The sequence below is a fragment of the Schistocerca nitens genome, chromosome 11, assembly GCF_023898315.1.
Source record: "Schistocerca nitens isolate TAMUIC-IGC-003100 chromosome 11, iqSchNite1.1, whole genome shotgun sequence".
NCBI classification, from domain to species: domain Eukaryota; kingdom Metazoa; phylum Arthropoda; class Insecta; order Orthoptera; family Acrididae; genus Schistocerca; species Schistocerca nitens.
In genome coordinates this window covers 178,330,867-178,344,209 of record NC_064624.1, presented here as the reverse complement: position 1 = coordinate 178,344,209, position 13,343 = coordinate 178,330,867, and the positions used below count along the sequence as shown (strand labels likewise).

At 39.6% G+C, this 13,343-nt stretch overlaps 2 protein-coding genes across 2 annotated transcripts in view; one reads left to right on the top strand and one right to left on the bottom strand.

Annotated features, from left to right (window-relative positions):
- Positions 1-8,344, bottom strand: part of LOC126212968 (sperm-associated antigen 7 homolog) — an 86,387-nt gene extending 78,043 nt beyond the window's left edge. Inside the window, exons 1-2 of the mRNA XM_049940493.1 lie at positions 8,167-8,344; positions 3,055-3,122 (exon numbers count right to left, since the gene is read on the bottom strand). Coding sequence (XP_049796450.1) covers positions 3,055-3,122; positions 8,167-8,245 — 147 coding nt within the window. The 5' untranslated portion in view covers positions 8,246-8,344. The remainder of the gene's footprint in view (positions 1-3,054; positions 3,123-8,166) is intronic.
- A 443-nt stretch (positions 8,345-8,787) lies between these two features.
- LOC126212753 (pre-mRNA 3' end processing protein WDR33) overlaps positions 8,788-13,343 on the top strand; it is a 183,996-nt gene continuing 179,440 nt past the window's right edge. The window contains exon 1 of the mRNA XM_049940161.1: positions 8,788-9,421. Coding sequence (XP_049796118.1) covers positions 9,137-9,421 — 285 coding nt within the window. The 5' untranslated portion in view covers positions 8,788-9,136. The remainder of the gene's footprint in view (positions 9,422-13,343) is intronic.

Here is a 13,343-nt window from a genome sequence, read left to right as displayed (position 1 = left end):
GACGAATGCCAGTTGCTGGTTCTACACAGCCAATGAGAGAGCAGAGGGCAGACAACATATTTTGCAGCACGAGACAAAGGAATACTATGACATTCTCATACCAACATAGATGTATTCTGAGACAATGCTTCTTTTTACGTATACATTCGTTTGCTTTGCCAGTTCACCACTAAATTATCACCTACCAACCTAACCCATACTTAGGGCTATGCTATACACCACTAAACAACTTCCATTCCAAGAGATGGATCTTTTTACAGGACACATTCTTTGGTTTCACCAACTTACTGTCGGATTTTCAACCTAAACCAGACCTCAGCCTATGTTACAGATCACTCTGTTACTGCAACCTTTGTTAGAAGTAAGTACCCATGAATCAAGAGTGAAGATGGGGACGGTTTCAGTTTTGGCACTAGATATATATTGCCTGTTTTCTCATCTCTCATTAGTCATGGGAAACTTTCACAATGACTACGTGAAACCAACACATTGGCAACTTCTGGGCAGTAAAGAAACACCATCACAACTGGCATTGGCCCAATCTAAACTTCAGCCAGGCTTGCTTGCTCCTGTCTGCAATCTGGAAACCAAAGTGGGGCAATCAGAATTACCTGGGGAAAGTGAATCTGATACTCCAGCAGTGAATGAGCACATCCCTGAATCGTGAGACACTTTCCCTTGCCTCATATTCCAGATGGAACTACAATGATTTAGTTTGAAATCTAAAATTGTCTAAACAAACTGAAATTTTGGATGACAGATTGCAGCGAGGTGACCTCTTCATTCTAGGTACAAAAATTCATCATTCGGCTCTGTAGACAGTGGTTTGCCTGCATACACTAACAATAAAAATTCTGTGTCCGTACATACATATGCGAATCGTTTGATGCAAGATTTGCAGGCTCGTGTCTAAAAACAATTTAAAAGTAATATTACTGAATAATGGCAATAAAGTCTGTCAGTACCACTGGTCAATTAAGCGAGTTAGAAGAAAAGATATGAAAGTATTGCTATGCTATTGGAAGCCATCAAACTTAAAATATCATGAGTGTACAATATGCAGTTATTTAAAAACTGTTTCATTACTTACAGCTTTAGAACCTGGTTTCACAAAATATTGCTGTTTATATGTTTGTGGGAAAGTTGAAGCAATCAATCTTATCACGAGTTGCACAAAATATACACAATGCAACTGGATCATTAGAGAAAAGATGGCAGATAGGTCAACTGAAACACCTGGTACCATGCTCCAGCTTGGATTTGTGACCTTATGATGAAGAGACGTTTGATATACTCTATGAGCAGCTAATCCGAAAAGTGGTATGTGAGAAAAAGTCACTTTGCAACAGGTTTATTGCTTGAGGTTGTAATCTCTTTTAAATTTTGATAGTAAAGAAGTTCACGGTGTGCTGTTAATTGTAAAATGTGGGTCTAGGGAACTATTAGAGTCATCAATATATTCTTTGAAGAACAATGACATATGTTATGCAGATGGTGTTGGGATGTTTTTCTTCGTATGTTTCAGATGTAAATGTTGGTCTTATGTTTTGTTCATAATATGTCATTTATTTCTTGTGGGCGGTGGCTTGGATCATGTTGTTTACTAGGCCTACTAAGTTGAGTGGAGATGGTAATCCAGAGGGAAATGATGTTTTGCATTCTGGTGAATTTTTTTTTAATTGTGTTGTTGTGACAGGCTGAACTACAACATAACCTGAGGTCTAGGCTAAGTTGAAAGGTGACAGATTAGGTGTGAGCTGGGAAAGTTAATGAATGTATCATGACTTTCTTTACAGTTGCGTCCCCCATAAAACCCTTATTTTCACAGAATATTCTAGCACACACAAGGTTTTACAGGTTTGAAGGGATTAATAGCAAGAATAGCCCTGGCTCAATATCTTCTGCTGACATGTAGCTCATGTTAGTTTCTTGAATTTTGCTTTGCTAATGCTGTCATGTTGTAAGCTATGTCAATTACTGATTGTTTCTTAGTGTTCATATCTCCACGAAGTTAAGTCACCCGTCTGTTGCCACAGTACTGAGTTGTTAACTAATCCTGAACAGTTCGTATCATGGCTGCATGAGAGATTCAACAGTGAAAGTACAACAGTCTTACGTTGGTGGAATGGATGTGTGACGTATTTAACACCATAACTTTCCTTCAGGACAATGTTGTACTGGGAGAATATGTAAGTGTCATCAAAAATGAGGAAACCCTGCCAAAATGGTTGAGATTGCTCATTCTTGTAGCAGTGACGATTTCATGTGATGCTGTTTTCACAATTTGCGATGATCTATTCAGTGGGGTACTTGGTTTAAAAAATCTATCTCGTAATCTCGGGTACCACTTGTCCGTGTGATTTTGTGCCCATCTGATGGTGCACGTGGTACTTATGTTACTGATTCACTCTGAAGGGGAAAGTGGGAAGTTTTATATTTTGTTCTGTTTACTTGTAAATTAAATACACCAAGCTACTAAAAGTTTCTATTTTATTATTCAGCAACTACTTTCAACATATTAAGCACCTCTAGCAGAACTTTTAAAATTTTTCATAGTAAGTATTACAAGCCCACTATTTTGATGATGCCATGGGTCAATGCCGCAACCAGGTACATTGGTCGCTTCAGTATTTCCACTTAGAGAAAAACAGGTCACTCTAATGCGTGCCCTAATTTGATATAGTGACTGGAAAGTGAACAAAGTTTTCACAGAAGAGTAAAACATATAGTTAGTGGAAGAAGATAGGAATAGTCACTGTAACTGATGCAACAAGTTGAGCCAGAATTTCTTAGTTAACTTTTCAGAGCTTTATAACAACTGTGTACTCAAATGATGCACAATTTTCATTATAATATCAAACTCTTGAATGCTTATACCTACAAAAGAACTCCGCTTAAAATTCCTAAGCACCAAACTCCATGCACGAAGCAGACAGGAATAAATATAAGTTAGTCATCTAAAAGAGAATGGCATGTCCAAAGGAATAGCATTAGTGCACTACATTGTTGGCCAAGTCATTACACAAACCTTCACGGAACTTTATTAACACAAACCTCTTCCCTAAATTTCTTCAGTTTTTCCTTCTCTTCATTTTTTTTCTTCAACATGGCTTCACGCTGTTCTGAAACAGGAAAGCCACAATACATCATCAGCCAGCTAACAAAGCTGTAAGTATTACAGGAAAGAAAAAAGTTACAAAAGGTGTATACAACTTAATATTTATCAAATGAAAAATCCTATAATAAGAAAAATTTATGCGATCTGAAGTTTTCCCGGCATATTTCCAATTTGAACAATTCTTGGGTATCCAACCGGGTAGTGTCGTACTTTCTCCACAATATTTCGGCAGACGTACATGCTGCCATCTTCAGGTGGTTCCTGACTAATGCTAAGCTGCTCCTCTCAGCGCCCTATATATACTAGCTGTTACCCCCCTCCATCATTCCTCTCCTGGTGTCTTTGGTACAGCCGGCGCACCGGCTACTGGTGGTGGTGGGGAAAGCAGCGCCTGGGTCTGAGGAGGAGGAGCTTAGTGTCATTAGAGACGGAGCGCAAGCTCGGGTGAGGGAAGGAAATCGGCCGTGCCCTTTCAAAGGAACTATCCCGGCATTTGCCTGAAGCGATTTAGGGAAATCACGGAAAACCTAAATCGGGATGGCCGGAGACGGGATTGAACCGTCGTCCTCCCGAATGCGAGTCCAGTGTGCTAACCACTGCGCCACCTCGCTCGGTACACCTGGGTCTGAACTGGGGTCTGCAGTCTCCCTGCTGCCACTGGCGGGGGCGGTCCTCGATGTCTGGGACCGCATCTTTCTCTCCAGGCTGAGTGCCTGACTAAATTGAAGGCCACTGTCTTCATTAATTAGATCATCCTGTAGTCAGATTTTGATGGCCTCTTTAGTAATGCAGTCCCAGAAGGAGGAGGATTGACAGAGTATTTTTGTTTTTTTCAGAGTCCATAGTATGCCCAGTCTTTATACAATGACCAGCTATGGCTGATTTAGTGGCCTGGCATAATTGGGAATGGCGCTTGTGTTCGCGGCACCTCTCTTCTATAGTGCGGACTGTCTCCCCAGTGTATGATTTTCCGCACTGACAAGGAATTTGATAAACACCTGGTTTTCAAAGGCCTAGGTCATCTTTCACTGAAGCCAGTAGGGTCAAGGTTTTTGCAGGAGGCCAGAATACACATTTCACATTGTTTCCCCAGGATACTACTGATTTTTCTTGAGGTGTTTCCAACAAACGGAATGCACGCCAATGACTTGTGTTCTTCTGTTTCTTCTTCTTGTTCTCTTGGTGCAGTCTGTCTAAGTGCGTGTCTTATTTGCTTCTGGTCATACCCATTTTTCCGAAATGTTGTCTCGAGGGGCTGCAGTTCTGCTGGAAGGCTCTCCTGATCGCAGATTGATTGTGCCCTGTGAACAAATGTGCGCAAAACGCCTTCACGCTGGGAGTTGTGGTGGCAACTGAAGGCATTTAGGTACAAAATCGGTGTGTTTAGGTTTTCTGTATACACTGTGTCCCAGCTTACCGTCAGGTTTCTGTTTCACCAGGACGTCAAGGAACGGTAGGGCACCATCCTGCTCCACCTCCATCGTGAACTGTATGTTGGGGTGCAGTGAGTTGAGGTGTTCGAGAAATTCATTTAAGCTGTCCTGTCCATGTGACCAAACAACAAACGTGTCATCCACGTAGCAGAAGAAACAAGTTGGTTTTTGTTTGGGTTGTTCTAGAGCCTTCTCCTTGAAATCCTCCATAAAAAAGTTTGCTACAACCGGTGAAAGCAGGCATCCCATGGCGATGCCATCTGTCTGTTCATAATAATTTCTGTCGAACGGGAAGTATGTTGAGGTGAGCACAAACTCGAAGAGCCTGGTTCAGTTGTCGAATTTCTTGCTCATCTGATTGATGGAGTCTTTCAGTGGTACCCTAGTGGAGAGGGACACTACGTCGAATCTCACTAACAAGTCGCTACCCTGGAGCCAAAGTTCTTGTATATGTTGTACAAAGTGGACTAAATTGTGGACGTGGTGTTCGCATTTTTCCACAAATGGACTAAGGAGACTCGTCAGGTGTTGGGCCAGTTCACAGGTTGCTGCTCCTATGTTGCTGACTACTGGACGCATCCTTTGGTAGCCCATACAGTTGTGGCGGTGCAGCCGCTTGTGTTCAAAGTTTCTTGACAGTTTTCCCATCAAAGGTACTGCGAAGAAGTTCGACGGTTCTTCTTTGAAGGCGACTTGTCGGGTCTCCTTCTATCCTTCTGTATGCTGCGTCATTATATTCTGAGTGCAGGAGCAGTACTGTAGCATTGCCTTTGTCAGCAGGCAAGATCACCAACTCAGGATCGCTGCGTAACTAGCGGACGGCCGCTCTCTCCTCCTTCGAGATGTTCTGTTTCAGTGGTGCAGCCCTGGTGAGTGCACGGTACGTTTCATGACGTATTTCTTCTGCTTCATTGGCTGGCAGAGTGTAGGTGGCCTGCTCCACACTGCTTATAATGTCCACAATCGGTAGAGATGTCGGGGTTAGGGTGAACCTAACAAGGCTCTTCGAGTTCGTGCTCATCTCAACATACTTCCAGTTCGATGGAAATTATTATGAACAGACAGATGGCGCCGCCATGAGATGCCCGTTTTCACTGGTTGTAGCCAACTTTTTTTATGGAGAATTTCGAGCAGAAGGCTCTAGAACAAGCCAAACAAAAACCAACTTGTTTCTTCCGTTACGTGGATGACACGTTCGTTGTTTGGCCACATGGACAGGACAGCTTAAATGAATTTCTCGAACACCTCAACTCGCTGCACCCCAACATACAGTTCATGATGGAGGTGGAGCAGGATGGAGCCCTACCATTTCTTGACGTCATGGTGAAACAGAAACCCAACGGCAAGCTGGGACACAGTGTATACAGAAAACCTAAACACACCGATTTGTACCTAAATGCCTTCACTTGCTACAACAACTCCCAGCGTGAAGATGTTTTGCGCACACTTGTTCACAGGGCAGGATCGATCTGTGATCAGGAGAGCCTTCCAGCAGAACTGCAGCATGTCGAGACAGCATTTTGGAAAAATGGGTAAACCAGAAGCAAATAAGAATCACACTCAGACAGACTGCGCCAAGAGAACAAGAAGAAGAAACAGAAAAACACAAGTCATTGGCGTGCATTCCGTTTGTCGGATACACCTCAAGAAAAATTGGTAGAATCCTGGGGAAACACAATGTGAAATGTGTATTCCGACCCCCCTGCAAAAACCTTGACCCTACTGGCTTCAGTGAAAGATGACCTAGGCCTCTGAAAACCAGACGTTTATCAAATTCCTTGTCAGTGCAGAAAATCATACACTGGGGAGACAGTCCACACTGTGGAAGAGAGGTGCCGCGAACACAAGCGCCATACCGAATTACGTCAGGCCACTAAATCAGCTGTAGCTGACCATTGTATAAAGACTGGGCATACTATGGACTATGAAAAAACAAAAATACTCTGTCAGTCCTCCTACTTCTGGGACGGCTTTACTAATGAGGCCATCGAAATCCGACCACAGCACGATCTAATTAATAAACACAGTGGCCTTCAACTTAGTCAGGCTTGGAACCCTGTACTCAGCCTGGAGAGAAAGATGCGGTCCCAGACATCGAGGACCGCCCCCGACGGCGGCAGCAGGGAGACTGCAGACCCCAGTTCAGACCCAGGCACTGCTTCCCCCACCACCTCCAGTAACTGCCGTGCCGGCCGCACCAAAGACACCAGGAGAGGAACAGTGGTGGGGGGTAACGGCTAGTATATATATATAGGGCGCTGAGAGGGGCAGCACAGCATTCATCAGGAACCACCTGAAGATGGCTGGGTGTATGTCTGCCGAAATATTGTGGCGAAATTACGACGCTACCCGGTCGGATACTCGAGAACTGTTCAAATCAAGATAAATTCAATCCAAAATTTCAGTTGCATCATAAATTACCACTGACTAGTTGTGATCATATATAATGATCGTCTGGGGATCTGAGTGTTCACCGCTGGCAGTCAGTCATAATCTTTTGGTAAACATTATCAGCTGGAAGTTACACAATAAAGAAACTCTAACACACCAGCACCAGAGTTTGCTGCTGAAGTGTTAGAATTTATTTACTTCAACTTATTAACCACTGTAAACATTTAGATCTGAAGATCATCGTTATATATGATCAGAATTGTCAGCTATTATGTCCTGCAAGCAAGAACACAAAAATAAGCTTTTGTCAAAATAAATATAATTGCAATATCTCTCATGGCAGCACACACTATGTTACAAATACCTAAAATTAGAATCTGAATTGACAGTTACAAGGTGAATTCAGTAAGCTCTGGCACACAGTAGATAAAATATCTTATTAACTTTTGGTGAATATTATGTAAGTATATCATACTCCTTATTGGATTTACATATTGCATTACTGTAAAAACAGATAATACTTCAACTACTATTGTATTTTTAATCAAATACTGAAGTCCAATTATAAATAATACTACAATAAAAATTTATATGACTCAGTCCAACAGTTGTTTACAGTTTGAATTTTTTGTAGACATGTGCAGGCAGTGCAGCGCATATAGAACTGTGTCAATTATCTTTCTACACAGTAGACTGCAATGGCATGTAAAAGGGGAGCACAGCAAGAAACTCGACAGCAGCTTTTAATAGTCTTCATATCTTTCCAGTCACTTGTTCAAGTATTTCAAATAACTAAAGATGAGATATACTTAGTACAAGCAGTACTGTCTGGTAAACACTTGTGCACAACAAGCGTAGACCGGGATTTATCTGCAGTTACAAAAATAATTAAATGAAGTGCTGGGTAGCAATTACTACGATTGTTTATATGCAGTTGTTCACAAGCCACACTTCGTTAAGTGCTGGCGATAAACAATTTTACTGAAAGGCTGGGATGTGACCCGCGAGATTTGAGTAGGTACAAAATAAATATTTGTAGATGTTGGTCTACGCGAGTAAACAAAGGGGCACTAGGCGGAAAAATCAAAGATGAGGAGGATGAAAACGTTTCTACATTACATGTAAAATACACAGAACTTCGACGGTCACATAATTCAAAGACTTTTCGGTATACATAATATATTAATGAATTAATAGCAACACACTTGTAGGTTATATTCTTACTTTTCATCATAAGTCTCTGTTTGTCATTTACACTAGGTGGCTTGTCCATTGCATTTAGTATTGAGCCTAAGAGATCCATAATTTACTTTCCTGTTTACAAGCGTAAATAACTTAATATTTTTCTAAACAATTTCACGATGAAATATTCACACAAGGTCGACTACTTTTTCAAAACACTTCTTTGACACTGGTAACAAAGATATTGTAGTGTCTAATCAATGATCATATACTACATTTCATTACTCAAAGACTTTCTCAACGATAGATATTATTTAATTAATTGAAGCAAATTTACGGCAGTGGCTTATTAATATGTAGTAATCTTTTATCTAATTGATATTCCATTTTTGAATTAACATTTAGTCCAAAATCAACTACATTGGCCAGTAATTATTCAGTGTAATGCAATAATAAAAAATGAAGCATACGTTTTTTGTTATTTATTATTAAAGTTTTAAGTTAAGGAAGTAAATATATTTAAGTTTAAAAAGGGCAAACTTGCCGTTCGACGTTTACATGGCATTGGTCGATGGTGTTTAGTTCTTTGACGTAGTGTTTAATGTTACTAAATATCTCTGTCAGTTTGATTCGATTTGTTCGTTCTCGCCGTTGTTGCAATGGTGGACAAATGTATTGAGTTGGCGTTCAATAAAGATAAACCTGAAATTTATTTTGTAGAAATCTGGTTAACCAATGTTTAAAAAACGCCAATATTTGGGTGATGTATTATCTGCGTAGGTGTGACACATCGTATGTTTCCCACTTATAGGAATTTGTGGTTGCATGGGAAAGAGGACATGCCCGCCAGCATCCATTTATTGTGTTTTATTGCTATAGCGTATAATAAAGGACGATCGTGTTGTGTTTTCTTAAATTGCGGAAACATATCGAAATTGTTATGTTAATTTATATGGGAGAAGCATCGTAGGCTTTAGGTTTAAAAGTTGTAGTTTACAAACCAATTCTCACAATGTTGCAAAGTGTGCAGTTTAGTCAACCTCCTCCCCCTATGCCGAATCTCTCCATACCACCTCCTAACTTTCCACCGCCCCAGCAACCCCCGCCGCAGCAGCAACAGCTTCGTTATGGAACCGATCCAAGAGGAGTACACAGGGGACATTTTTTCCAGCCTTTCCGTCCGTACACCAGACCAGGTCCTGTAGGTGCGGATAGTGAGTTTGATGGCAAACGATTGCGCAAATCGGTTATGAGAAAGACAGTTGACTACAACTCAGCAATAATTAAAATGTTGGAGGTATGTATAATCAGGGAAAGGCTAGAATGTATAGATTTCCTGTGACTGGTAGATTAATAGTGTTTGTTCCATGCCTCGGTGATTTGTGTATATGATTTCATTTCTTATCATTAGGAAACCGAGTATACTGTTACTTATTCTCATCTGTTAACGTTCCTTCAGTATACTGACAGTTGTAGTGTTATGTTATAATTGTAATCGGTACCTGTGTTGGTTCAAGGGTTGTTATAAATGTATTAGGGTTCTCAGAAATAAGTTCTTTCGGTGCAGTCGCTATTTGCAGTAATTGGTTTTAATGTTTTCACTGAATTTTGTGTAACAGTTGATCATGAAACGGGAGATGTAGTTGAGAGTAGGTGTGTGTGCGGAGCGTTATAATTTGCTGTAATGTTTTTCAAATCATGTCCGTGTAACGTTAGACTCACTGCTGCTATTTATAGCATTATAAACTTGTATGAGTCACCTTTTTTAGCTGCTTTTGACAATATCTCATCTTTATAAGAAACCTAGCTGAAACTTGGAACTTAGAGGGACATGTATTTGTTATATTGTGTGTGGAAAAATCATAGTTCCTACACCTGTTTGGAAAGTATTTGAACTGTCAGATACTTCACCTCCTCCTATATTTCTCTCTGCAAGTAGTGTATGATACTTTTCTAGTTTTGTTCCATGTGAGGTGACACCGTGGTTTGCACAAGGCACAATAGGGAGGAGTGGAATTAAAATTGTCATCTGGCCATTCTGTTTTAAATGTGCCATGATATCCCAGTTGTTAAAGAGAATGCTGCTATGAGACCTCTGGAAAGTAACCAATTCAGTTTCTCACCCCCATTCTTGTTGTATTCAGGTTTGTCCCAAGTCTCTCACGACCTTTTTGTTTCAAACTGTAGCGTCTTATTACATCTACAGTTCATCACTTTCAGTGCCAGTTATTTTTCAGAGTGGAGCCATTGACAGCTTTAACAAAATGTGTAAATTATTTCTTATTTTCCCTCTGTTATGTTGCACAAAATAAATTAAAAAAGTTTGTCAACCAATGCTGATACTTCAGGAGGGAGGTCACACATTTGGGGGGGGGGGGGGGCAGTTTGTAGTTTGTGTCTTGAACAAGCGTCTGCCTATTTCCTTCTTTCACTCAATTGGAAATCGACTTACCTGGGTGGGTCTGCTAACCATATTGCAGATGAGACGCCAGATCTATGCTAGTTCCTATTTGTTTTTTGTTCATATTGTAAATATTTGAACTCGACATTTTTTATTAAGTTTCTGGACGTTCCTGGTCTACTGTTTGCATAAGTTTGTATTTATTTGTTTATTTTGCACCTTGTGAGGTAGTTCATGGATAAGATAGTGACATTGTATTTGTGAAGGCTGGGTTCAAATCCCCATTCAGCCATAATGATTTAGGTTTTCATAATTTGCTTAGGATGAATGCCATGATATTCATTTTCATAATTTGCCTAGGATGAATGCCATGATATTCATTTGAAAAGGGCACAACCCTTTTCCTTCCCTAGTCTTGTCCATTGTGATTTCATCTTTTTATTTTTAAATTTATTATCCTTTAATTTGATCTGCAACTGTTCTGAATCAAGTCAGATGTCTTGGTAGCTTTGTTTATCCCATTTCTGACCAGTGATAAATGGTGTATTTAAACTCGGCTACAATAATGTAAACTCCTGTGTAAAACATTGTACTATACCATTTAAGAGCAGCATTGAACAGTATGTAGCTAGATAAATAATATGTTGAAATATTTGTCACAATGATAAAGGATATGGAAAGTGTTGGTAGTATGGACAAGTCAGTACGAATGAAGTCGTCCTCTTACCGTTGTTTCATCTGTTCTGGTGGTTGGTCATTTATCAAATCTATATCTGCATTTGTTCATTTACACATCATGCTCCTATCAGAGCCTTCAAGGATGTGGAATGAGTCCAGGTATACACACCAAAGCAGTCACTGCAGGTTACATCTCTGAAGTATTCTGACGACAAATTGTGAGTGATGCTAATTATTCACATTGATAATCATGGGATTTACTTCTTGGTTACCTTACTTAATGTATGGGGAAAAACCAGCTATATATTTCATGAATAAAAGTCTGTTGACCACCTGTACTCCAGTCCTTCAAGTTCCCATTTCGAAAATATTTTTCAGCAAGAGCAAAATACTATAAGAGTCATAAAATTTGTTCTTTGGGACAGTTTTGTCCCTCATTTTATCAATTCATTTCTGAATAGAAAGCAGGAAAATTATGTTATTATGTACCCTAATCTTTATCATCTTGTTTGTAAGATTGTTACAGTTTCCGTTCCTTTCAAAGTACTCGTGTAATATCCCATTATGTTACAGCTTTTGTGTATCTTATTCACCAGCTGAGAACCACAGTGATCACATAACTTGTGTTATGAAAAAGATCATTGAAGTATTGAAAAAAATTGTAACAGGAGAAATGCACAAAATTACACAGTTATCACTATGGTCATACTGTACTGAATGATTGTGAATCTGCTACCATCACCAAATTTGATTAGTGGAAAATGTAGGGAGAATTCAGAGAACACCTGCTTTGTCATCGGATTCCTTAGTCATGAGATGTGTGACATGTAAGTGTCCATCTAAATTTGTTGGAAGAGAGAGAACAACAAACTCATTGCACACTACAACAGGTACTCTCCAACACAACTTGGCAAATATATTACTTTCTGCCATACACACCTAAAATATTGACTATAATGATATATTTAGATAAGTAAGGCTTACTCTGAGGTGTAGCAAAATTATTGTACTCACAAGTCATGTCTGAATGCAATAGGAACACTGCAAAATAATATATGAATCCACCAACACTCATCGCACAGTAACTTATTAAATAAGATATATGAGTTGATTATTTGTTTGTGGCAAGAATGTATCCTCATCCATCTCGATACTGTGATATACATTCCATTAATGACACATTTAACAATCATAGTTACATACAGTATGGCATTCAACTGCCACATGTATATAATGTGACTTGAAAGTAATCTGTACAACATATTTCTATTTAACCTAAAAGATATAAACTCTGTGAAAAACTGAAGACACACAACTAAAAGATTGTGAGAGAAATAATGGGTAGGAAATAGGAAAGGAGAAAGTTCCCATCATAAGTCACTAGGAGTTATAACTCATTCTATTACACACACTATACACCTCGTACAGCATCCTGTTAGTGTCTGGTAAGGAATATTTTGATATTTCACAAAATCAAAATTTTATTTTGCAGTATAGTATTGTTATAACTGTAAGATTAATCTAATGTTATTACTGTGTAAACCTGCATGTTTGATCTCTGCTGGCTGTGGGAACAACACTTCGTTTCTCTGATGTTTAAGTGGAATTAAAAATGAGTGTTGGTGAGGATGTGGACATGCAACGATGGAGAGAGATGAGCTCCATGCTCATAATGTCATCATTGAACACTTCACTTTCATTACCTGCCATTGGCACTTCATCCAGACGTAGCCCACAGTCCCTGATTCTAAACTGTTTTGGAAGAAAAACTGAATCATAATTAAAGAACCAGCATATAAAAATGAGTCTGTGGGTGGCTTGTTTAGATGTATTTAGAGGCGACTGTCAGGGCTGAAGGGGGGGGGGGGGGGATCGTAATACCCACAATATTTTATAAAATGCCTGGTGAAACTGCAATTTAAAATTATTATTGTTGAAATTATCATTCTGTTTAAACATGAAATGTGGTAGTTCTATGATCTAGTTTTGTTTTTTCGTTGTTTTCCAAAATCGCTTTTGGCAAATGCTAGGATGGTACCTTCAGGAAGGTCATGGCAAACCATCTGTGGGAACAGATCCTGTGTCTTTGTAAAATGATCCTCAGGTGAATAAATTACTACTGCTGATCTGAGATGATGAT